General features: G+C 42.6%; 1 protein-coding gene across 1 annotated transcript; it reads right to left on the reverse strand.

Annotated features, from left to right (window-relative positions):
- Positions 1-139: 139 nt before the first annotated feature.
- Positions 140-26,512, reverse strand: nherf1b (NHERF family PDZ scaffold protein 1b). The gene is made up of 6 exons (XM_071474086.1): positions 25,466-26,512; positions 9,014-9,184; positions 6,630-6,783; positions 3,709-3,752; positions 1,681-1,800; positions 140-1,572 (listed from the first exon to the last, which is right to left on the reverse strand). The coding sequence occupies exons 1-6, from the start codon at positions 26,096-26,098 to the stop codon at positions 1,435-1,437; spliced, it is 1,260 nt and encodes a 419-aa protein (XP_071330187.1). The 5' UTR covers positions 26,099-26,512; the 3' UTR covers positions 140-1,434.
- Positions 26,513-27,121: the final 609 nt, after the last annotated feature.

Genomic DNA, 27,121 nt, shown 5'->3' on the forward strand with positions numbered 1-27,121 from the left:
CTAGCTATGTAATGATGCATCACTGTCAGACGAACTCTGTAGAGCAGTGTCATCGCCAAATTTGAAGTTTCTCCACCAGTGAACAGCTCGGCTACACTGGGGATTTTTTCCTTTTCACATAACTGAATAAACCACAGGATAATGTTGTTGTGATGACTGATTTATTACAGTATAGAAATCGCTTACACAAGCTACAACTCTTCATACAATTCAATCATTCAGTTTTCAAATCATCACTTTTATCAATATTGGGCAAAATGCATAAAATCTAGTGAAGCACAAACATTCTTTTGGAAATATATGATCTAAAAGTTACATAATTATTGTTTTTAAGACATCAATAGAAATGTGTAAAAATCTCTCACAAAGCATTTTCAAGGAGCAATAAAAATGCTAAAAATGTGAACAGAGCAGCCATTCACAGTTGACATGATGGCAAAGTAAAAGGACGGTATAAGTTACTCATATATAAACTGTAGTTCACATTTATTCAGAAGATGATATCATGTATTCAGACAATGTGTGGATGAATGGTGGATGGTATTGTAGCAACACAGGGTTAAGCTGAGATCACTTTCGTTTCGGAGAGTGACATTTGTGTGACAAATGAAAAAATATACAGGATATATGATATATACATACTTTATAAGATAATCCACATTAAAATACAGTTCTTTCCAGTTTAAAGCCATCAGTGAATATTGTCCCCCCAAAATCACAAATGATTCCCAAGAGGAGTTTCATGTTAGAAAACAGTATGTTGTGTATATCTTATTTTAGGGATCATAAAGGAGCTCTAACATGTAATCTGTGAAAAAAAAGTATTATATTGACCCAAAAGCAAATTTATCTCAGTCCTGTGTCATATGTTTGATCCCTAAACTGATAACTGAGTAAAACAGAGATAAATGATGCACAGATTGTCAAGCTGGTTTTACAGCATGTGGCTGGTCCCGCTGTCGTTCTAACAGAAGACACTATCATGCTTTAGATGTTAATATAAAGAGGAGCGGGTCATTAAATGAAGCGTGATAATACACTCCTCCTCGTTTCTATAAGGCATCAGACTGTCCACACACACGCACACACTTGCGCATCCACACAAAGGAATCCATGCCCACATATTCACAGGGCATAAATAGCCAAATACATACATACATACACATTTTCAGCATGGTCCAGTTCTCTTTCATTGGCATATGCATCTTTCATTGTTAGTAGCACATTATACGTATAATATCTGGGTTATAATAACATGAAGAGTAATACGAAGACTATATCTTACAGAACGGCTTGAATTTTGTCTTGTGCCAATAGTTAAACTGCTCTTTTTATGTCATTATAATAATAAAATGTCTTTCTTATGTCACTTTGTAAGAAGTCACTATAATAAAAATCTGTGTGTGTGGGTGTGTGTCAGGTGATCTGAGGTGCCTATAGGTTGCTGAAGAGTTCATTTTTCTTGGTCCAGTCCATGGGCGGGGCTCTCTTGTTGGAGCGTTTCTGGTGGGCGAGCTCTTTGACCTGCTGCAGACTCATGTTGAGAGCTGGGATGGCTTCTGTCATCAAACCCTGGAGAACAAAAGACAGAAAAAAACAATTAATAAAAACATGCTCCACTTAATGTTTTTTGAAAGTTCAAAAAGATTGTTGAGCTAGAAGCTATTTTCTGTGACGTACCTCAGGTGGGGTGTTTGTTGGGGGGGTTGTGAGCGAGGTGTTGGACGAAGCGTTGGATGGAGAGGGACTAACTGACAGCTTCGAGTCCCTCTCTGCCTCTTTGGCCCCTCTACCATTCACCTGGGAACACAGAAACCCATCAATGTCACTTTCATTACATGCACTGACAGATTAGATGCTAACATGAATCCAGTAAAAATGTGCAGCATGGGAGACACATTTGAAGAAGTGCAATAGGAAACATGATCTTTTTCCAGACTTGGTGCAGTACCAGTCCTGTCCACAGGGAGGCAGCCTTGGATTTGAGTAGTTTTTTTCTACTAAGCACAAGTTCAACGAAACTTAAAACTGGTGAAGTGGTGTGGACAGTGCACTTTTTCAAACCCGCCTTTTAAACACCTAAATAGTTTAATAAAACCAAATACAGTGAAGTCTGTAAACCTTAATGATGATTTCTGAGTTTCTTTCTTTTTTTTAAAGTTATTTTACTGTTAAACATGTCACACTTATGGATCTGTTAATAAACAGTATGAGGAAGTTTGTACATTTGTGAGCTTCCTTTGGAATATGTTTGAGGTGGGGGTCATGGAATCAGCAAAAGCACTACAAAATATGTTTTGTTAAAGTGTTGAGAAACTCTTCCTGCTTCTCTTCCTGGTTGAATTACTCATCATATCATTCAGCAATTTTCTCTATCTTTAGTAGCAGTTGGTATAAAGGTTGCAAGACGAGGCATTGAACACCCTCTAAAAACCACATCTTTTACCTCACAGACGACTACTGCCTGACCTCTTGTAACCCCTCCTCCCCCTCAGCTCTTCAACCTTTTAACCAGCTGTTACACAACAATACGGGGAACATGTAACTTCACTGCTGCGCATACAGTCCCTGAGTAATGGGAAGCTGGGGTCAGGCTTCACTTTGCATATCTGGCCGAATGCCCAAGCGTGGAAGGCAGCCACAGCGGACACAGTAGTTTCTTTTAGTTTGTGTTCTGGGGTCTTCATGCAGTATCATCTCATCTTATCAACACTGATTTACATAAAGGTCTAGTGTGTTCACTGAGGAGCAGGACACTGGTAACCTGAGAGACCCTCAAAAGGCATTCTTGTGATGCCACTGATGACTAAGGACGTTGAAAGCACATAAACACACACAAACACGGATATAGTGTGTGTTTTACAGTTTTATACAATACAGAATTTCAAGGGAATGACTTGACTTTTTGAGAAACACATGTATTCTCCTTCCGGTGGAGAGCTTAATGAGAAGGTTGATATCATTCCCATCTTCGTACAGTATATCTGAAGGTGACGCCAGTGGCCACTTCACATTGCCTCTTACATTCTGTCTGTTTTTGGATTACACCCAAATACTTCAACAGGATTAACATGAAGCTGCTACATTCTCCACTCCTCAGCTCATAAATGTAGCTTTTAGTTTTTAAATATACTACAGTTTGAGCTGTGGGTTAAGCAGCTTTATATACTGAATAAATCTTACTTTGTATATACTCTCTGTCCTTGGTCAAACCCTTTCAAATAATCCAAAATTAATGGAGGACTAGCTGGGTGGGGTTTTCTGCACCACACCATACAATGAAGACCAGAACGTTCAGACAATCGCAGGAAAAGTCTGTTCAGTCCACGTCTCTGTGGTTAATAACTCACTGCACCAGCCTCTCAATTTTCATATGAGGCAAACCGCACCTGAAAAAAACAACGCAGCGTGTTGCTTTCAAACACTGTTCGACCTTGGCCTGCTGCGCTGCAGTCTGTGCCACACGAGGAGCTGCAGACTGTTCGAAGCAGAAGGCTGAACTATTATTGTCCTCCTCTCTGCCAGGAAGGAGAGGCTCCATCGGTGAAGAGGGAAGTGGCCGCTGTGGGAGACTGACAGCTCTTTGCACACTTCAAAGTTCAAATCCCACCTCTGGCTTTGCTCTAATGCAGATTTCCAAACCAAATGATAGCACTACACACTTTAAAGTGTCACTTTGTGTTTCTCTCTCCTGCTGGTGAATCTTACCTTCTCCTCTATTCCTCCATTAATGACAGGTTCTGGCAGTGGACCTGTAGGCATGAAGATGACACAAGAGTCAGTCATACAATCCATAAACACGTTTTCTGTCTCACCGGTCCTAACTGTGCAACACCTACAGTCCTACACCATCGGAGCAGAGAGCTCCTCTCTGACAGATCAAGAGTCTTTCTGCAGCTCACCTTTCATTCCACCAGCACCTACTCTATTACATAGCACAGGTATGAGCAGATCATCTATTATTCACACATGGTTCATCTTCTATGAGAAGGTGCTGCTCTTGGTCTTCTCTACTTCTCCTCCTCTTCCTCCTCCAGTGAAGCCACAGGTCATTTACCTATCAATTTATCTGCAGTTCGGCCTCAGTTTCTTTTGTAGAAATTAATTGATGTTCCCATGAAGCCATGTCTTAACACAAACCTGACTTTGACAGGTGGTATTTGCAGACAGAGATCATCACAGAGGACTGACATGTCCCTTACCTTCCATCCCTGTGATCCTCAGCTGAAAAGAGTTTTTAGCTAATAATGATGTATTATAGTAGATAGCAGCTGCTCCTTCAGAGTTAATCTGAGATTTGAGTCCTCCTTGGGTCTTTGCTGTGTGTGTGTTTGTGCCCCTGACTCTGAGAGGAGCCTCTCCAGGTCCTAATACAGCTCCAGCTCCAGGCTGAGAGGCCACTTGGAGCGAGCGCCTTGGAAACCAAACAAAGGTGCTGGCCAGCCGGGCTGCTGAGAGAGAGGCAGTGTGTTTCTCTCTCTTTCTGTCTCTCTCTCTCTCTCTCTGTGTGTGTGTGTGTGTGTGTGTGAATGCGTGTTGAAGTTAAGAGTCAGTGTAGGCAGGTGCCCACTGAGTGGGCAGCATGTGAAGTGCAGGCAGTTACCTGGGAAACACCTCACTGAAATCTCTATCCCCTGTCGGACGTTATTATTTTTAATCCTGCACTGAAACACCACTGAAAAGTCCAGGAAATTACTAAAAAACATCTGCCTCTCATTCAGTGAAGGTGCTTTAATCACATATTTCCATTCTACGCCACTTTAAACTTCTACTTCACTACATTTCAGAGGGAAATATTATTCTGTTTACTGCACCACATGTACCTGTCAGCAGTAATTATTTTCAGATTAACATTAACACACATACAAATACATTTTCATTGTAGCGTATTTGTATCTGCACATGAGTTTCTCCTCTAAACTTTTCACACTGTTTCATTTAAACAATAGTTCGAGGCCAGTAGTCGTCAATTTAACCAATATTTCTGGACCCTTGACATTTATCTTCTGACCTTTAGGCAGGAGTTGACCACTAACTTGTGATCCACTGGATTAACCTACCTAACCTTATATAAAGCAGTTAAAATAAGAGCTGCAATGATTAGTCAATTAATCCATTACAAATGAATCAGTAACTATTTTGATAGTCAAATAATCATTTTAGTATTTTTTCTATGATCCCAGCTTCTCATGTTTTTCTTTGCCACACATGAACGTAAACTGAAACTTGGTTTGGTCTCGTGAAGACATGAGCAACTCACCTTGGTCAGTTGAAAATTACAGTATACAAGAGATGTAATTATTATTTCAGTCCTAATTAAAATTAGCTTTGCCTCTACCAACTATGGCAAAATGATGCTGTTTACATATTTATGCATCAGTATAAACATAATACTGTATTTTCACTTTGAATTTTAATCAGTATGATCACTTAAGTAAAGAATGTAAATACTTCTCCCACCACTGTCTAACTAATTCGTTAATAATGAACAAGGATCACTGGACAAATTCTTTCAAACCGTCACCACTAACATGTTATATCTCAAAAATTATCATAAGAAACTTCTGTGCCCTTATTTTGACTAACGGCTCTCTCTCTTGGATACAGAGGGTTCCCCATCTACCCCGGCTGTTGCCGTGCCAACAGCAGACAGCACCATGTTTATACGGGTCTCTGTGCAGAGTCAGACATTTGGCAAAGCAGAGGAGGCGTACACACCACCTGCCCGAGGATCAGCTGCTGGGCTGGTGAAGGGGATCGTTCTCAAACACAGGAACTAAATCACAGACTGTACTAGGGCTCCCCCTGGGGGTTTAGTAGATATACCAGGGCCTGTGTGATGTCAGAGGGCCCTTGAGCAAAGCACCGAACCCCCCAACCAGCTCCTGGGATGAGCATGCCTCTTTGAAGAGGGAGGATGGCAAAAAAATAATCCCTTAAATCAGTCATGCATCTATTTATTCAACTTAAACCTGAAACCTATGCACCCATATATGACTACTCGTTTTAAGGTCACATTAACAACTGAACCATCTATGCTGATGAAGCCCACAGGATTCAGTTGAAAGGTCCAAAAATTCACATGAATTTGACCTTTTTCTCAAGCTATCCAATCACTGACTTATAATTATTATTTTCAGGTGCAGTTGCAATGCAACATATTCAGACTTTTGTGAGAGAGAGATCTGTATTTAAACTTTCACACGTTACAAACAACACTTGCTCAGTCTGATCTGATCTATTTATGTCTGAAAGATTAACTTTCTCCACAGGGCATCAACATAAGGTGGGGGCAGGAAGTGGCTCAGTGTCTCTGTCTGTCTGTGTTTCTTGGCAGAGAAAGAAAGCAGGATAGAGTGGGAGAAAGAGAGACAGAAAGAAATTAAAGAGGAGAGAAAAGTAGGGCCATGAAACTGTGACAGACTTTAAATCTGCAGGAAAGGCGAGGAGACAGTGTCAAGTGTCTACAACCCGTCTGTAACTGCTGTTGACTGCCAATGAACCTGGAGTGAAGTGTTACGAGTTAATTGCAGTCATTCACTCCGTCCTTGCCAGACAATTGCAGCTGAATGGTAACTTGTCCTGCCTCTTAGTGATGGTGAAATCATCTTATCTGTGTGACCTCTCACCAGTCAGGTGCTCCGGGGTGGGGGCCACCCTGCACCTCTTGAAAAAGGCGTCTGTTTCGGGGTCCACCACCAACAGCCGGGTCTCATTTCCGCCGGCCTTAATGGCAGCCACTACTTGTGAGTGCGTCTTCCCCTCCACTGACACACCGTTCACCTGAGGAGGAGAAGAAAAGATTATTTGAGGTTTTTTTGAGGCATGACGGGAAATCCTTCAGAAAAGTCACTATTGTTTCTTTTTTTTTGGCCCGTCTGTCTTTGTTCCCACACAGAAGTGAACAAACTGTTTTATCACTGTCAGGATTTCTTTCTCAATATTATCACTTGGTCTGCCAGAGGCTCCAGGGCAGGATATCCTGTGTGTCCACACAGAAGTGCACGTACGCTTGCACACACACACACACACACACACACACACACACACACACACACACACACACACACCTTCAACCACTAACTTGCAAAACAAGCTCCATAAAGGGTTGGAAAGCCTGACGTTTTTATCCCTCATGTTCATGTCTTACTTGCTACTTCGCTGTGTGACGCTTTGACAGCTGTGCTTTCTGGACTAAATAACTCAGTATGTCAGGTGGCTCCTGCCCAGACCAGCTGAGCGCACTGGGATAAAATCACCATGGGAAAGCATGTGAGAAATGTCTCTAAGGGTGTATGTGTGTGTGTGTGTTTAGGTCATAGGGTGGACCGGCACGTCTAAGCCAGTCCCACAGAGGAAGCTGGACAATAGCTGCTTGGCCAGTAACGGCAGTAACAATGCCTGTCCACTCCCCACAAAGCCCTGCTCCCCAGTGGGTGGTGTGGCTGTCTGGGGCCCTCTGGGGGACTGGAAACCCCTCACAAGACTCAAACACAGACCTGAAACTGTGTGGATCTTTTAATCCCTCTGCACTCCCTGTCCTTCTTCTTCTCCTTCATTTTCCTCTATTTCTCATACTTTCCGTACAGTCACTCGCTCTCACGTGCTGGGAGGCAAAATGTCGTTCAGTTAGGGAGTGAGAGGAGGCGTGCATGATGGGCCACATCAGTGGACACGCCGCCACTCTGGTTTGACCATGTGTTGAAAAAGACTACAGCACTGAATGAGTCAGAGATGTTCATTGTTACTTCTGCTTCTACTAGCTAAATAACAGTGGGGGGATGATTGACTGTATATATCGTAACCACATGGCCATGTGGTTGTCAGAGCTGTATAGAGTGCAATGAAAGCACATAAAAAACTAAAAAAAAACTAAAAATCTCTCACCTCTCTCATCTCTCAAGTCCTGCTGAAAAACTGTGAGTGGTATTGTAGTTTAAGAGTTTTAGAAGTTTTATCAAACATTTTAATGACAAACTTAGAGAAAATGTGCAGGCTTTCTCCAAAATTGCATGTTAAACAGTTTACTTTGGGGAGCCACACTGCAGCCAGACTTTTAATTTGGAAACTGTTCAGTATTTGTAATTTTAGATTCTTTTTTTTTTTTTTTTTTTTACATATACAATGTTGTTCAGACCTAGAAGACCTCCAGGAAAATCAGGATCCCATACACACACGTCTCTCCTTAGGCCAGTCCACAGTGTAATGGCAGACTCCAGACCAGCTGATTACTCCAGTGTGAGGCCGCTTGCAGAGACAGTTACAACCAAGTCCCCTGGGGGATTTAAGACCCCACACAGCGGCTGTTAGTTCACATCACATTCCTCCGAACACACAGTTAACTCTGGGAAAAGACCCCAACACTTCTGCACCTCTGAGTACAGTATTCACCAGACCCGTGGGTGTGGATTACTCAGATTACTTTTTCTTATTAGTATACAACATTTTTATGTGACTTTTATGTTTTACTATGATAATATCTAGGTGTGTGGTATACGGATGACACTGCTGCAGCTATGAGACCATGTCTACAAAGTGTGATAAAAAAGAATATGAATTCATGGCATGTGTGACTATATTTAATTGTCTGCTTATTTTATCACGCCATACTGTATCAATGACTGGATCACAGGATTCATTCTTTTGTTTTAACCTTCTACCTCATTCTTCGTCGTGCAGGTGAGGCCTGATGACGTGCCTCGCCATTCTTCTCTATCTTTATCCCAAATGTTACTGCAGGCTGTCCAGAGCGGAAGTATGGCAGACTAATCAGGATACACTATTTGCATAGATATTTTTGGTAACTATAAGAACTGCAATCAGTGACTTTCCATAAATATTAGAGAAATGCTACTGACTATTCAGTAAGACAAAAAAGTGGCCCCCTGTGTGAGGACTTCTAGACTAGAAAATCATTTTACCAGAGCAATAATAATGTCCCTCTTCATACACCATGCTAACTTACATCCCTGCATGGGCTCACAGTTCTCTAGCAATGACCTCATTAAAGTACCTGTACTATCCTGTCCTTGGCCAGCAGGCCTGCCCTCTCTGCTGGAGAGTCTTCATCCACAGCTCTGATGTACTGGCCCGGCCGTGCCCGCTCGCTGTGCAGGTTGAAGCCATATCCATTAGACCCTCGCTGGATCACACACAGACGTGGCCGCAGTTCAGTACACACCTCCTGAAAGACACCACAGAAGCGAACACGGGCATGTTGACACACTGTATGTTACATTCAAGACACATGAAAACATTAGCTTTTAAAAATACCTCCACCATGGGTGTCTCTTCAGGAAGAACGAGAGGCACAAAGATAACGGACAGCTCCAGTGAATCGTTAACCATGAAAATGAAGCCGAGGTTGAACATGCAGGTGGCTGCTGCATGCTGATGTGTTGTGCAGTGTGTTTTTAACGATCATGAGTAAACTTAAGCTGCTGTTTGACTCCACGTGACTCCAGCTGCTCGCCAGGAAGGAAGAGGGTCTTGGAGGCATGTGATTGGAGGTCTGCTGGGAAGGTTTGCGGAGAATTTGGGGAGGGGAGTAGACAGGGGCTTTAGAGGAAGGGACCAGTTCCGGTGTGGTCCGCAGCCCTGCTCGCTCCAGGCTCTGAGAAGCACAATGGAAGCTGGGCGTTGACCTCTGACCACCTCCCCTCGCCCTGTCCCGTCCAGTCCCGCTCTGGGATGGCAGGAAGAGTTAGAGCTGTATTGTCATCCAGGAAAAAACTCAAGCTCGATCCCAGAACCTCCCTTCCGCTGTATGGATGAAGCAGTTTCTTTATTTAGCAGAGGGAGCTTTAATGGCCTTGTCATCGAAGGGGTCAAAACACAGTGTACCGAGCAGCATACAGGAGGATAGGTCACGATAATCTTTGTCAGTGTGACCGAATCCGACCTGACGCTCCCTGCACATCAGAGCGGCTGCGTGCTCCCACCCTCTTTCAACCGAACACTCGAAGACAATGAACAGCCTCTATAAATAAGTCACTGCAAATGAGTCACTTTCTACACAAAATACTGGCGGGAGGCTGATTGATTAAAAACATGACTGGACATAAATTAACAGTGGACATTATTATAACCGTCTGACTCAACATTTTCTCTAATACACAACCTGACACTGGCAATGTTTGAGTGTCACTTCACTATATTATGCAACACAATTGTTCTGAGCTAACACTCCACCCAGTCCTCTCATCTCTGCCAAGAATGAACTTTTCTCCTCTTCTCAGTTTAGCGCCTGGAGAAAACAGACTTTTCACCTGTGATCTTTGGTCCCATTCCCAAGAGGAGCGGATGGGAAAGATGGGAAGCAAGAGCATGTTAAGAATTAGATATATTAAAATTATTATCAATATTGTTTCCAGTTAAACCCTTTTGAAAAAATTAATCAGAGTAAATCAAAAATATGATATAAAATAATTTATCAGTCTAAAAGGTCAAAAACACATACAAGAGAGTACAAACATTAATGCAAACGTGATTCTTCCCACAGTTTGTTGACATGTCTGTAGTTATTTTCACCAAGTGGGAGATATTCTGATATCTCTGACTGAATTATGAACAGACCAATATCACAGGCCGACTGACAGGCCAACGCTGCCATCCACTGCTATCATGGTTTAAAAATCAGACATAAAATTTTCAATATTAAGACAGTGTTGCTGACAGCAGTCTGTTCTCATCACGGATGCAGATTGGCCATCTTTATGTCTATCCCTGTCAAGAGCCTGCTGAGCATCTGGAGTGTGTGCTGAACATTTGTCCCACCGATCAGATGTGCTCCGGATAAGAGGTCTGCAGTCGCCGTTTCATCCTGCTGGTAACTGATTATACAAAAATGGTTTATCTTTGATTGCTTGTCCTTCAGCTTTTCAAGTGTTACATCCAAACTTGAGGTAAAATCACCATCTTTTACGGTTACTTTATGCAAACAAAAGCACAGACTAAACAGAGAAGTGCTGTCTTTTCTGTGTTTTGTTTTAGTAAATGGTTAGTTTTGCTGCAGTAGAGTGTGTCTCATTACTGATCTTAACTCCTCTGGAAGGCTGGAAGTAACTAACTGAGCTTTTGGTCATGAATTTTAGCTGTGTGATGTCAGAGTATTGCATAAAGTGTGATGCTCGACACAAAAGAAAAAACAAGATGATTTACTTTTTGAATTATCAAGACACTCATCGGGTGCTCTGGCTGCCATTAGGCGTCCCTGCGCAGGGGGAGAGGTCGAGGGAGGCTCTGGCAGGGACAACAGAGGAGGGTTTGTGTCGGGAGAGGACAGGAGGGCACAAGAATCTCCACGCGGGTCTGAAATCTGTGGCATCTGCTGAACACACACAAGCCATGAAGGGAACCAAGGACCCACTACTTGTCAAATGTGTGTTGTGTGTGAGTGTGTGTGTGTGTGTGTGGACGCACGCATGTTTTCTGCTGTACGTCACTGAGATTACTTGTTAACAACATCAGCAAATACACTGCAAGTTCTCCCTAATGTTACAGCAGAAATGTGATACACACAGTTAGGAAATGAGCTGCAGATAAACCGGGCACATTAAAGGTGCGACCTCGGGACAGTCAGGGGGACGTTCTTTAAATTACAAACTGACATCATAACACCTCCTCATACAATCAGCTGAGGCCTTCAATGACTCACAAATATGTGTTAGACTGAGACCACAAATACATTGGACAGGCTTGGCCTTGGCCTGAGGTCATCTTACGGCAGGAACATTTGTATACTTCCCGTCAGACTCTTTATTTTGTTTAGAGTACTTTCCAGGCTGAAAGCTTCTGTGAGTACACCATATGTGGAAAGAAAATACAGACCAATTCATCTACTTGTGCTAACTCTTCAGATTTAGGTTGGTCATAGTGTGGTTCCGGCAGGGCTGTGAGAAAACTGGACTTCCTTCTTCTAATATAATGCACCATGTAAAGCTCTTATTCATGCTTGGGAATCTCAAAAATATTCTCCTTTTTCTCCGACTAATGAAAAAAATGCTTCTGTGACCATTGAGTAAATCATATGAATCACACTTAATGTGACATGACATCTTGTTTGGGATTCCAGTTATTCACATGTCTCACTATTTCAGAGTGTATCCACTTCAATATCAAAGTCACATACTTTTCTATTGTGTGAAAAGTTCCTCTCAGCCCAGAAAAATTGAGTTTCGAGATCAACACCCTCTCTGAGTGACACAAACTTTCCCTTTGAGGAGGGAAGTGTTGAACAGGAACTGTTGACACATCTTCCCTCGGTATGCTTCCCTCTGTGCTGGCTCAACTTCCTGACATGAAAGAGAAATCAATATACAAACACAGCCAAACATATGCACAAAAACACATATGCACACACGCACACCGTCATGAGAAAGGAGGCTTTCATTAGTTAGTACATAGACGATAAAGTATTTGTAAAACATAAATAAAAAAGATATTTTAATCTCCCTAGAGAGACTAGAATGAAAACACTGTGCTTGAAATCTAATAAACAAAATCAGGCAGCATCTAACCACTCTCAAGCACTGACTTAGCGTGCCCACAAGGTAAATATGACATGGATTAACTTGCTGATCCCCCACATAAACATTAACTACGAGATGACATTTAGACTCATCCTAAAAGCTGAAACACACTGTTTACAAGTTGAAGGAGAACAGGAAGGAGGGAGCAATGACGGGCTGAAGATGGAGATGGAAAACACAAACACTGGAAAGGCTTGGATAAAACAATTTTCCTTAATGACAGATTTTTAGGTTTGCCTGGCAGCACCGTCATTAGCTCTGTGGGACAAGGAGGAGGAGGAAGGAAAGAGAGTGAAGAGGAAAAGTCGTCCTGCAAAGAGCCAAACAAAACCTGGAAACACACTATAGGTTACAACAAGATGGCAAGACAGAACATGCAGATGGGACTAATAATGTAACATTGGGCTACAACTAATAACTGTGCTCATTGATTCACATGAGGCCCAGTTTTTTAAATTAAAAATCAATCAGCATTATGATCATCATTAAAAATATTAGTAATCTATTAAACACATCAGAAAATACTGAAAAATAGTAAAAACATCACATGTTCTCAAATTCCAAGGCAACTTCTTCAAACTTGCAAAAATCTAAAACTCTTTAAAACTGAAAAAAAAGCAGCAAAGACTCAGATCTGAGGAGCTAGACCCACTGTTTTTTGGTCAGTTAATTGATAAACATAATATTTGGTGATAGATCTTCTGCTAATTGAATAATCAGATTCTTTCAGCACTAATCCAATACATCTTAACTTGCAATACTTTGCCAATACTATTAATACAGTACATTATTGATACACTGGCACCGCATATGGTTGTTTGTATTTCATAGTAATACTGAAACATTTGCTGAAAATTAAAGGAATAATTTGGCATTTAGGGAAATGTCCAAATTCTGTAAAACTGAAAGCACCTAATTGTGTAAATGCAAAATGCAATCTGCAACAGCAAAATGCAATATGTTTATTTATGGTTTATTTTGATCTTCAGTGACAGAGATTGTGATCTACTGTCTATGACTGTCTCACAGTATACTGTGTGTCATAATATTATTTTAATGCTGAGATTGCCAGCCCTAAAACGTTGGTATAATTTTCAGTAACATTTTATTTCCGTTGTGTAATGTTGAGTTGAGTCTGAGTCAATAATACTTTGCCTGGTCTAAACTTGTCCTGTGGTGTTAATATTCAACTAACAGTGGCTACCATCACCGACGCAGTGAGAACATGACTTGGGTGGATACAAAGTTAAGTAACACTAGACAGTCCAAATAAAGTGAAACCAGTTTCTTTTATGTAGAAATATGATGCAATATTGCATCATATTTGTTTCCAATGAGACAAAAGTCTTTTCAGCTTCACTCTAGTGTCTGCTGCTGTTAGACCACAGCCTCTTTCATCAAGATGCACTGCCTCTCAGGCAGCTAATGTATCACTACTGCACAGACTTTGGCAAAAAAATAACCAGTTGCTTTGAATACCAATAACTCCAAAACAATACCAAGGCCCATTTTAATATTCTCAAAACACACTTCTGAGTCACATGGCTGTCTCACGAAACTCACTACATCTGCTGCTCCGGTTTCTCTGTTTTCAAGATGCACAGTTTAAAGGTTCCCAACCCAGAGGCTGATGTAACCCCGTTTTAGACATGTTTCTGGTTTTCCTCAGGAAGCAGCGATAACCAGGAGATAAGATACCAGGTCAAAATTCAACTAACAGGCACTCTGACCAAACTGCAGCACCTCAAATCACATGTTTCTGCTAAAGATAAAACTCTTGACTCTAAAATGAAGTACTGATTTCCAAAATTTTTTTTTGGTAACCAAAGATGTTTTTTTTTAAATATAATGCTAAATCCAAAAGTCCTTTTCTGCCATGCAAGAGGCCTTTTTATTAGAAATGCAAACCTGATGGGTCATAATTCATGATGATGGATGACAGTGCTAACTACTGTTAATTTTCTGAACCAACATGAACTGTTACGCTGTAGACGTCATGAGCGTCATGTCAGCAGCTCTGTGAGGTTGTAAGCACAACAGTGCTTTGATCTAAATCCTAACATAGTCACAATGACAGTGCTAACACAACACACACATTTATAGTTTAGGTACAGCTAGATAATTAGCACTAAATAAAGTGCTGCTGAGGATGATGGGAAGGTGAAAGTAAATGTTGACCTCATTATGTCAGGGGATCACCAACCTGTGTTGTAGTCGAGTCACTAAACTTCAAGTCCAAGTCAAGTCTCGAGTCCTCAGTGTTCAAGTCCAAGTCACCAAAGAAGAGTCAGAATCCAGTCCGAGTCGAGTCCCCATTACTTGAGTTGTGTCTGAGTTATAAAGTCGAGTTCAGTCAAGTTGAGTCTGAGTCGAGTTTCAAGATGGGCTCCAGTGCTCAACTTTAGTCAAGTCAAAGGCTTCGGTAACAACTGAGCAGAGTGGATGTGGAACGATCTGGGAGAGAGAAAAGGACGGCTGTCCGTGGCGAATGAATAAATGATTCTCAAGGAATTTAAACGACCTTACTGACTGTTTTAATGCACAAATGAGTGTGTTGGAACAAATCAGTGAGTACATTGTGAAGAGGGTTGTTTCCAGGAGTTGTACAGTGTGGGGCACACATGCACTGAAACTAACAAAAAAGTCAGAGTCCTTGTCTCCAACTTCCAAGTCTGAATGCAGCCACTGCTCAAGTCCAAGTCCAAGTCATCAGAGCTCAAGTCCAAGTTGAGTAACGGGTCCTGAAAGTCCGAGAGTCCAAGTTCTGGACTCGAATACTACAACACAGTCACCAGCATCAGAGAGAGAGTTGAGACTTGAGATTCAGACTGATATTGCAATCATGTGCTGTATCCTGATAGCAACTAAAATACGTTAAATATCAACCTTTACATGAATATTGCTCCAACAGAGCACAGCAGGACAGTGTCATCGTTTTTCCCTCGAAGCTACCGACGGGTGAGTGTTTGACATGCTAGACTGCCTGATTTGCATCCTCTAAAGCTCTTCAGGGAGTATTAAAAAGCAACATCTACCTCCATAATAATCATCCATCATGTTTATCAGTCTCTGACTCAGCCACTGGAGATTTGCATCTGCCAGACTCCTGCTGATTCAGTTTGACAGAGAAGCGCTGTAGTTGTGAGCGATTCATTCTCTGGCATGGAAGGAGCAGTCTCTGTGTGAAAGAGAGTGTGTGTGTGTGTGTGTGTGTGAGAGAGAGAGAGAGATGCCAGAGGCTGCAGCTCTGCCACTCAGCCTGCCAGTTACTTCATATTTTCCCCCATGCTTGGCCAGACAACTAATGTGTAACTGCAGGCCTTAATAAAGAAGCACATATGAGACATTTATTACTGCAGGCTTGTGTCACAGTGTGTTCCTGCACAGCTCCTGGTCTCTGACTCAACTACACGAAAAAAAGGTCACAAGCTGAATATTTCCTATAATTACATAAACACCTCACTGACGTACTTCAGACGTTCTTCTATCCAAACAGCTGCTGATAACGTCCAGTAAACCCTCAAGTTCTGCCTATCATCAGCTGAAACCTGTCACACTCAGCTGAGCTCTGCATTCAGACATGTCATCTAAAGCAGTCTCTCTTTCATCTCTCCATATTGCCCTCTCTCCTTCTGCTGCTTACTTCATCCCCCCTGTCGTTCTAATAGGAGAAGCCAGCTCTCCCATGATTTCGGTTTCTTTGATCAGCATAAAGAATTACCGCCAATGTGACACAACGCCAGGCACCATGGTTACTTAGTGACATGACATATCGTTGGCCTCCCGGTCCTTGTGATTGCCATGTGTAGTTTTTGACCGAGAGTAACAGCCTCAAGGAAAGACTTAATAAATGTTTGACGTAAACCTGGTTTCTTTTTAACCAGTTTTGTCCTCTTGAGTGTACGGAGCGCACCACTCCCTCAGGCAGGATGGGGGTGTTGGGTTTCAAGATGGACCATTGAACCAGCTGCGAAGCAGGCAAAGTGGGAAACAAAGCATGGTACTGTGCCCCCCCACACCTCTATTTAAGGATGGGACAAACTGGCTCTACAAAAGACACTGAAGAAAGGTTCTGCTCAGGGTTCCCATTACAATAGACTCTTTAGCAGGGAGACCTGAAAATAGAAAAGCAAGTCATCACAGCAGGGGTACAGATACTGTTAAGAACAAATGGAGTGGTCTTGATTACCTCCGAGGCCTGGAAGATCTTTGAAAATGAGCTCACGGGTTGTGCCTTTGCTCAAGAGTCTTCGTTTTTGAAAACATGATTGTATTAGATCAGCCCAACACTGACCAACAACTTTTGTCCAACTTAGGAGTCAACAAGTTTTATCTCCTAAGCCAGTCTTCCTGTCCCTGACCCTCCACCCTTGCAGACTTGCACCGTCGGGCTGACAACCTCTAGAACAAGTTCCTCTATCCTGGTCATCACACACAAAAAGAGTGTTTGATGTAACAAAATGCATTTATAGAAAGAGTGGAAGACGGCACAGAAAATATAGAGGTTCAGATAAATGAACCCTGAGGGTTGAGTCTGACAAAGCAAAAACTCAATTTTACATTCAGGCAGAAGTGACAACACGATGTGATCAAACTCAACATCACATTTACTGCTACTTAAGCTTTTCAGTAAAATAAAACCAATCTCATATCTAATCATGTTGATCTTGTAATTTAGAAAAAAAAAAAGCCTCTTACTCAAAACATGTCTTATGGCTGTGTTGCATTATTGAGACTACTCTCGATAAAGGAATGCACATCTAATCTGTTTTCTTTTGTGATGGATGCTGCTGAGGGGCTGGTACATGCATACATTTGAATTTATTTAGGGATGTAAAATGTGAAATGATGAGTCTGTTTCTATTTGTGGCTACACAGGAAACAACATCACAGCCAGTCATCTATCATAAGTGTGTTTGTTTTTCGGTTTCCACAGAAATAAAAACAAGAAGATTTTTGTCAAAGTGATGGTTTCTTACAGCAAGCTTTGAGGGTATTTGTATGCTAAAAGCATGCTAGCATGTTAAGCAGACAGGCTTTTCATCATCATCTTACTTTAACAGGTTAGCATGCTAGCATTTCGTCATTTGCACTATATGCACAGTGCAGCTGAGGGAAGGTGTGAAGGAGGAATTCTGATCAGATGCCTGAACCACCTCAACTGGTTCCAGCTCCCTCAGGATGTCCATTTGTATCTGCAGTCTCATTCTTGCGGTCGCAACCCGAAGATCATGACCATAGGTGACGGCTGGAATGCAAATCGACTGGTAAATTGAAATCTTTGCCTCCCGGCTCAGCTCCATCTTCACCACAATGGTCCCGTTCAACACCCACATTACTGCAACTGTAATTTTAACAGTACTAGAGGGAAAGTCAGAGGATTATCAGAGCATGGCCAAAAATACCATCACATACTAACAAACTGGAGCAAGGAGAGTAAACTGTATTACTGATTTGAATGATATGTGAAGTATTTTGGGATTTGATAGCATTTTAGTGAATGTAAATATCCAACAATCTACGCTCTGTCTTGGTCATACCCCCATGTGACGTCTTTGCCTTATACAGTGGGTGGGGAGGTGGCTAGCAGGGGAGTGAGTCTATTTCAGGGCGAGCAGCCACTCATTTCCCCCTCCACCCCCGGCAGGGCGCGGCCCTCCGGCTCATTGTCCTGGCGGGGTGGTGAACCTTCGGCAGAATGGAGAGGGAAATGGAATGTGGCATTGTGGAGTCTCCGTCCGCCATCCCATGAGACCCAATCACCAGTCACCCCACCACCCACACAGACACACACACAGGGTTCAGGTTCCACCCGTGACCTGCGCCACACTGGCCTTGACCGTGGGTACGGGACAGTGCTGCTGTTGTTTGAACTGACGTCACAGAAGTTTCAGTGAGAGCGCTGTGATCTGCAAAGATGTATGCTGACATATTACTGCTATTGATTATTTGTCCCACCCCTAATCAATGGAGCAATATAATGTTCCTTTGCTTGACATGTAACGCTGGTACCATCTGGCAGGCCTGGGGGAGTTTAAGATGTTGACCATGTAATCTCAAGGTCCACAAGTCTGGCCGTGGACCTTGGAGCATGTCCCCCCCCCCATGTGCTGTCGATAGATACTATTCATCCACAAAGAAACGGAGGAGCTGCTCGCAGCCAAAAAAATCTTTGAAAACAAAAGATATCTAGCTTTCTGTTGTTGTGTTGAAGTGGCCGTGACACAGTTTGACTGATGTCTGACTGTAACATATTGTATTATTTCCTTTCAGTATTAATCAGTTCAGTATGTTGATTCTATTGTATATTCACTGCTAAAACAGTGTAGCCTACTATGACAATTACTATATATTATACACTAAATAGAGTTAGGATTTAATATGGACTTGAGACTCACTGTATTACTATATATACTCTAGACTCTGTATACAGTATATAATAGAATTTGTCTTTTTAGTTTTTTGTAATTTTAGATTTCTTTAGCTGCACATAACACGCCATGTTTTCTTGGAGTTTAGAGGTGCTTTTATTTCTGCCTTGTACGTGACTGTCTTGCAAAACACTGCAAATAACATAGCTGCACTTGTGGCGATACTCTTGTTATCTTGGGCGATGTTTTATGATAGTATTGTATCATGAGTTTCCCTTTGATTCCCACCCATAAGACATACAAAAACAGCATGTGTCACAAGGCAGCTACAAAGCTCAGCTCCAACTAAACAGAGAATCAGACCATGACCTGCAGTTTTTAAGATATATTGGAATAACTGAGACAATATTAAATATGACAACAGGATTTTGGTAATGGCAACATGTCTTCAGTGTTACCTTTTCCTAATCTTAATTCCTCCATTACAGTACAGAGATACACATTATTTCGCTGTATTTCTGCTATAGATAAATAAAATAAATAATGAATGTGTTCCCAGTGTTTCTCTGGAATATTTGTTTTAGTGAGAATGACTGAAAGTTATAGTATACGCATTTTTACACTGTGATACTGATATATGAAATTCAAATTGAGATTTTTATAAGGATATAATGTCTGCTTTTCATTACATGAATACAAATGTCCTGTAAATCCAATAGGACCGCTGGACTAACAATGCCGTCCTAATAATTGGTTTGCAACATTGCCCACAATGGCCCAATACACCCAGAGTCTGCAGTGTTTTGGGGCAGATTAAATGTAAAAGGGGTAAAAGGGGTTAAAGAGGTAAGTTTAAGGAATACTTTAACTGTAAAAAATTAATCTTAATCAATTTCAATTTCATTTTTCAAGCAAAAATACCAAACATTCTCTGTTTTCAGAGCCTAAAACATGAGGATTTATTATGATAATATATTGAATGCTTTGGGGCTTTGGACTGACTGTCAGACAACTAATTGATTAATCAACTAATCATTGCAGCATTAAGTAACTTATAAAGGGTAAAGCAAAGTCTCCGACAGCAGAAAAATTTCAAATTTCATCTCACAGTATTTATCATCACATTGTTCAGTCCTATCACCCAGCTCATACAGGTTGCACACTTAAGATTGTACTACACAGTCATATGGAAAAATGTTACACTTACACATTCACAAATCTGTGAGTGGAAACACAATGAAGCCCCCCATACCCTCCGCCCTGTCTTGTCATGTGGACAATTCCCCCTGAAACACACAGCCCAACAATCAACAAAGAGCAGTGAAGGGAAGGGTGACTCCCAAACTTTCTCACGCGCACTTGCAAGTACATAAAAAACACGCACACAGAACAGATATAAATGCCAGACATGCCCAAACACATTAGAAAACGTCAAGCGGAGCGTGCGGCCAGTCTGAATGAATCATGATGTATACCTGATCCCATCAGACAAACACAATGATACGCACTCCATTACCCAAACACGGCTGGAACAATACCTGGCTATGACACAATGATAGCTTCAATGATAACCAGCAAACACAGCAACTATCAGCTGGAGACGCTGTTTACTCTGAACCATGATTCAGTGTCTGTTGCTGGAATGACATCCTCTTACATTTTATCATCCTATCTATCATCTTTTCATTGTGACTGCTCTGCTTCCTCAGATACACAGTGGTGATGATGAGGCAGTTTGTCTACTCTTTACGCTATAGTTAACTGTTCTACAATGAGCTGCTGGCCCTCTCACTGCGGGCCAGGGGGGTGAGAGGAGGATCAAGACGATGAGGTGAAGGAATCTTCCAAAAAAACAACAATGCCAGGAAATCGGCACAAATGTCCTGGGGTGTGTGCACAGGCCAAGACTTCCACAGACACAGCAGCAGGCAGCCAGAAACACAACTCCTGACCATCCTGGCTCAAATAGTTAATGTAGGTGTGGTCATTTCTCCCTCTGATGCATGACAAATAATCACAGAACGCCGACGTCTATTCTATTAACAGAAAGTCTTCTCCACGGGCTATTCCTGAAGGCATCAGATATTAGTGAATGTGGATTTGATAGTAGTTAAACTCTCAAAACTCAATTTATCCAGCCCTGCTGGAATAGATATGACAGAACACAGATAGGAATGTCACGTGGATGTGATGTTTCCCTCCCCTGTGCAATAAACTACAGACAAATATTCAAACTCAAAGCTGAATGAGTCCTGCAGAGGAAAAAGCACTTTTACTGCTGTAATTGTGAAAACACATGGATAAGTTCAGTGTTTGCTTCAGGCGACACACACACACACACACACACACGCACACACACACACACACTGGCTGGACTGTTAAAGTGAGCTGTGCACAGCCTGTATCAACCAATTCATAATGACCATTGTCAGTCTGATGCACTGAAAGCCATACAGTGGAGACTACACAAATACAGCCCTGCACACAGCTTGAGAATGATTTGTTTAGGGAAAACAAATCATTCTCAAACGTGCAGTTATCGAACCACACTTTCTATGTAAAGCTGGCAAAAAAACAGCCAAGCATGTGCGGCGAAAGCAGTGGAAGTTTTGAGCTCTTTAATAAGTAGGTTTTATATGAGCGTGCAGATTAGAGGAGAGAAGTGACAACCAACGGGGAGATCGACATAAAGTCGCCTTCCTGTCTAATTTCAGGCCTCCATGACTGATTTCTATCAAGGTAGAAGGAAGGCAGTCTTATACACACACACACTCCCTCTTAGAGAGACCAGATCTGATCTAACCACAGTCAATTTCATCTGACACAACCGTTCTTCCTCTTCTGTAATTAGTGTTTAAAGACTGGCTTATGTAAGCAGCCAGCAGTCATGAGGAAGACTCCCAAACACTTCTCACCCTCACACTCTCTGAGTGAATCACTGGAGAAAAAGCAAAAACAGTGTGATTAAGCAAATGAGAATGAAAAATACATTTCAGGGGGTTTTAATAGCAAAATGAAATGAGTTTACTGGTCTGCATTTTTAAACAAACACAGTCTGATAATTTGCTTTTTCAAATCGGTTGTGAAGCTTTTTGACAAAAGCTGCGACTAGTGATTGTTTTCATTAATTCATTAATTAATCTGACAAATATTTTCTTGAATAGTTGAGTGATTATTTGGTCTATAAAATATCAGATAAACAAAATCATTGTCAAATGGTTTCAAATCCAAGGAAGTTTAATTTATAACAATATAAAACAAAGCATCAAATCCTCAGATTTGAGACGGTTTTTTGCTTGAAAAAATAAATCAGTAATCAATAGAGTTGCTTGTAAACTTTGTCAATCGACTATTCAATTCATTTCACCTCTAATTTTAACTATACAACCATCTCAAATGTGGATGTGAAATACAATTTGAATGAGAGAGATCTTCTTCTGGGTGACCTGATGGACCTCAATTTGCAATATGAGCTGAGAGAGAGCGTCCACCGCTACTTCACTGCGCTCCACTGAGCGAAATTTTTACTGCCTGGTAAATGAAACAATGACCTTTGGAACCGATGGTGTGTTTTTGTGTGTTTTGTTCCATGATGACGACAGTGGCTCCTATTTTCTTCTCGGGCCACGCTCCATGTTTTGACCTTCATCACAGCTCATCCATTTTTCGCACCTCCCCTGCGCTGTCTCACTTTCGCCTACCTCCATCCTCACACTTACACACACTCCACATGGATTGCACACACACACACAACATCACTGTAACCATGGCAACCTTGAGCGAGGCTCCTTGGTTTCCGGAGAGGGCGTTGCTCTTCGAACCCTCTTTTGTGTCGCTTCAAAGACGAGGCCAGACAGGCAGTGTGTGGACGTCAGCGTGACTGCTAAACCAATGCTGTGTGTGTCTTACAAGGCTGAACATGAGTGTGTTTGCGCTGTGTGCGCTTTGTGAGGGCTTTGTGAATGTGTGTGTGTGTGTGTCTTTGGCCGGGCCACAGGGCTCGGGCACAGGAATGCCGGACAGGATGTAGGGAGAAAATTCCAGAAAGAGTGGAGTCAATGCAAAACAGATCCTGAGGTGCCTCTGACTGTAACATAGAGACACAGCAGACTCTAAACTGCATCCCTCGAGTCCAATTTACACTCTCACACACTCTACTGTGTCTTCTTCTGTCCCCAAGTAACTTCCTCAGTGTCTGAAAATGTGGTTTTCTTCACACTAAGCATTTCAATAAAAAAGACATTCCCAGCAAGGCTCACTGCTCAGCATGGTTTGAACTGCCCTCTGCTCTAGGTGTGTAACTCTTTGAAATGAAAATCCAAGTGGTGAAAATGCGTTTCTTAAGAGTGCCATTGTTTGTTTCGACGCCACTTCCCTCTGGGTTGCGTGCCAGTGTGAATTGTGCTGCCACAGGTCCATTAGGCCATCTGCAGAGAGTATCGAGAGTAAACACAGGAACAATCGCTGTATATTCCTAGGACAAACAACACAACCCAGCAGTGCTCGAGTGCTGTGCACAAGTGTGGGCTTTAAATACCAGAAACATAACTCCAAAAGACCCTGCAGGCTCTGGATATGTGAACGCTGTTATTACACAGTTATTATGGAAAAACAACTGTAAGTAGGCAGTGAGTTGCCACCTATGACAAAATGTCAACCACTGCACTCAGTAACGGCAGCGTGACATTTTAGTGGAGGAGAAGGGACATTTATCCTCTCCTTCACATTTTTTTCTCCTTCACTACCACTAAAGGCTTTCTTAAAAAATGATGGCTCTCTGAGAAAAGAAAGAAAAATTGGATATGGAGACTAAGCAGACAGAAGTATCCTTCCAAGAAAAGTTCAAATGAATGATGATTAATCAATTAGTGGATTCAAAGAAAAGTAATTTATTTTTCATTCTAAATTCCAGCTTCTTAAATATCAATATTTACTGTTTTTCTGAGTCTTCTATGATACCATACTGAATATCTTTGGGGTTTTAATCAAGAACAATATAAAATCATCATCACCATTTTTGCTATGGCTGACTGCTGTTTCCCCTTTCTAGCTGCTAACAGTAGCTTCATATTTACTGTATAGACAAGAGACTGACACCAATCTTCTCATCCAGCTCTTAGCAAGATAGCAAATAAGCGTATTTCCTAAAATGCCAAACTATTCTTTAATGCCTGGAAAGTAAGAATAAGGACTCCTCGTCCTCACTTTCCCTTTAAATTCAAAGTGTTACCACCTTTCTGACCTCCCTGACCTCCTGTCAGCTTCAGGAAATCACTAAATTGTCCCTGCTCCCACCGATATGACATCATGTAGAAAAGCTTAATTCTGGGCTTGATAGAGAACAAGTTAATGATTAGCATTTTTTAAAATTATTTTTACCTCCATCAAAGGTGCCAGAAAGGCTGCTAAGTGCCTCAGAAAATCTGAACGGAGTTGGACAGCACTGGACGCTCTGTTTCTATGCTGTTCGACACAAGGAAGACAGGGTGACACTGAGGTAGATCCACAGCCAGAGGGAAAGAGAAATGAAGAGAAAAGGCCACAGCGGGGTCTTCTCTGCTTCTTGGCCACCGCTGCTGGCCGTGCACTTCTTCTCACCTCACTCCCACCCACAGTAATGTACCGAGGAGAAGAGTCGGGCACGGACAGAAACAGCCTCGGGGGTAAACATCCAGGATGCTGCAGTGAGGGGCACAGATGTTCTGGACAGGAGAGACCCCCTTCTCCTCATGTGCTTTCTAATGAACCCTGGTCCTGAGTTCACAGCCACTCAGACTGACAGCACAGCAGGAGAAAATAAGGGCAGACACAACAACAAGTAGCCACTGTGGAGTCAGACTGTGCCCGTAATGTTTTACAGACAAAGATCAAAGGTTGAAAAAATTCCTTTTGTGGGATTCATTTTTTAGAAATGACACAAAATGACCTCTTGTTGTTTGCTGTGGAGAGTTTAGCAATGTCAGATATTTTGTTATGGTCCTTTTCTACAGTATACAACACCAAGACACAACAACACCATGTATTCTCTGAGTGTTTTCTCCGTCTTTTGTGCGGCCTGTCATTGTTGCTGATTTAATGCCTAACCTTGTGGCGTCACTGTAATAACAAAAGACTGAATGGTCTCTAATTTTCAAGTGATTGCTCTTTAAGGCAGGAAAACTGCTGCAGAAAAACAATCGCACAAAATAAGTTACTTGAGAGGATAGCTGATGGCAACAGTTTAACAGATAGACAGAGGGGTCGCGGTCTGGTTTCGCCCCTGTTTTCCTGATCCCAAAGCTGGACTAGGTTTTTTCTTATTGTCTTCTCACCCACAGCTTATGTCCAGCCAGCTGACCCTGCCCCCGGCCTGGCAGCATCTGCAGCAAGGGGCGTGTGGGTGCAGCTTCCAGTGTTGACTAAGACACAGAGCACCTATTCTCTGCCCTAAGTAGTGAATTCAGTAGGGCACTTCTAATGTGAGAGTCTGTGTTGAAAGCACTTGCAAAGAAAGGTGTAGAGCTGCAGGACATGAGAGGGGGGCGTGATGCAGAAACTTCTCCCTGCACTTATTTGAACTCTCACCTTCTCAGAGTTGACGCTCAGCTTCTTCTCGACGTGCTCATGGATTTCTCCGTTCCTCCCCGGGACCGGCGTGGACTCCCTGGGTGTCCTCTCCAGCTGCTGCCGCTGCTGCTGCTCCACCACCACCACCTTCTCCACGTCCACCTCCTCCTCCTCCTCCTCCTCCACCTCGTCCCTCTTGACGCGCTGCTCGATCCCGTTTTCTGTCCCGTCTACCTCCTCCACCACCACCACCACCTTCTCCTCCTCTTGCTCCTCTTCCTCCTCCTCCTCCTCCTCATCGAAAGGTACCGGGACGCCGTCGGTGACGTACTCCTTCAGGCACTTCATGCCGTGTTTCTTCAGCAGCTGCTCCGTGTCCGGGTCCACCACTATGAGCTCCAGCCGGCCCACCGTGGCTCGTATCCGGGACACGACCTGCTGGTGGCTCTCGCTTTCCACGTCCTCCCCGTTCACGAACACCAGCCGGTCTCCGGCGCGGAGCCCCGAGGTTTCTGCCGGGCTGTCGGACTCCACTAACCGGATAAACTGCCCCGACTTACCTTTCTCTCCGTGGAGGTGGAAGCCGTAGCCGTTGTCCCCCTTCTCCAGCGCGCACAGCCGGGGGCGCAGATACTGGCTTTTGCTCGGCATGGTAGGCTTCAGTCTGCTGCTGCTGCTGCTGCTGCTCAACCTGTTGCTCACTCACAGTGGAAATGACTAGAAGACCTGCTCAGGATGCTGCTGAGGAGGGGTGTGTGAGAATGAGTGGTACCCCGTAAAAAAACAAAACACACACACACACACAGACACCAAACCCCCGCCCTCTTAGGCAGATTAGTCCGTGGGAAACGGAGCTGGTGTTTGTCCCACTCTCCAGTCCACTTCCACAAAGAGGTTTAAATGTCTGCCTTGATCTTCACGCCCGCTGTAATCCTCAGTGAGACCCCTGGTTGTCAGGCTGTGTCTCTGTGAGGAGAGGGTCCCGACCCTGAGGGGCTGATCCGAGGCTGGTTAAACTCACACAGCAGTCGCTCCCGTCCACTGCGGCGACAAAAGTAGAAAAGCCACTCAGGAAGAGGGAGGTGCGTTCACGGAACAGCCCAGTCGACTGCTTCATGCAAATACGGGACGAATGGATGAGTAAACACTGAACCAAGGCTGTGTAGTAAAATACAGGATCTTAGGAATTTCTTTAAATTCTTTTCCCTTTAGTTTTATTTTTATCCAACTTTTTTGCAACTTATTTCTTTACTGTGAGCAGGCCTTATTTATTTATTTTACATATTGTGCACATACAGTATTTGTGCGTACTGCTCTATAGAAATGTATAAATATTTTTGGCACAACACTTACAACACCCATTTTCTTACATATTTGTGTTCGTTTTCATTTAGCATGGTGTGTTTGTTCTTTATCACCTCTAATTTTCCTCCGGGGAAGAATAAACCATCCCTCCATTAATCATTTCTTCCATCCATCCATCCCTCCATGTCTTTCTGTGATATTCCATGGTGATTATGCTGTGACCTGATCACATTTAAAAGCATTTGACTTGCATTCATTTTTTCATGTGGCGTATGATCTGCTCTAAAAATAGAATTGAATTAATTTTATAGGTTAGACAGCTTTTATAATAGGACAGTTTTAGTTGATGCTTGAGTTCTGGCTGCCAGA

This window comes from Trachinotus anak, unplaced genomic scaffold (assembly GCF_046630095.1).
Source record: "Trachinotus anak isolate AG129_WGS33_773 ecotype Australia unplaced genomic scaffold, CSIRO_AGI_Tana_v1 ptg000003l, whole genome shotgun sequence".
Taxonomy (NCBI): Eukaryota; Metazoa; Chordata; class Actinopteri; order Carangiformes; family Carangidae; genus Trachinotus; species Trachinotus anak.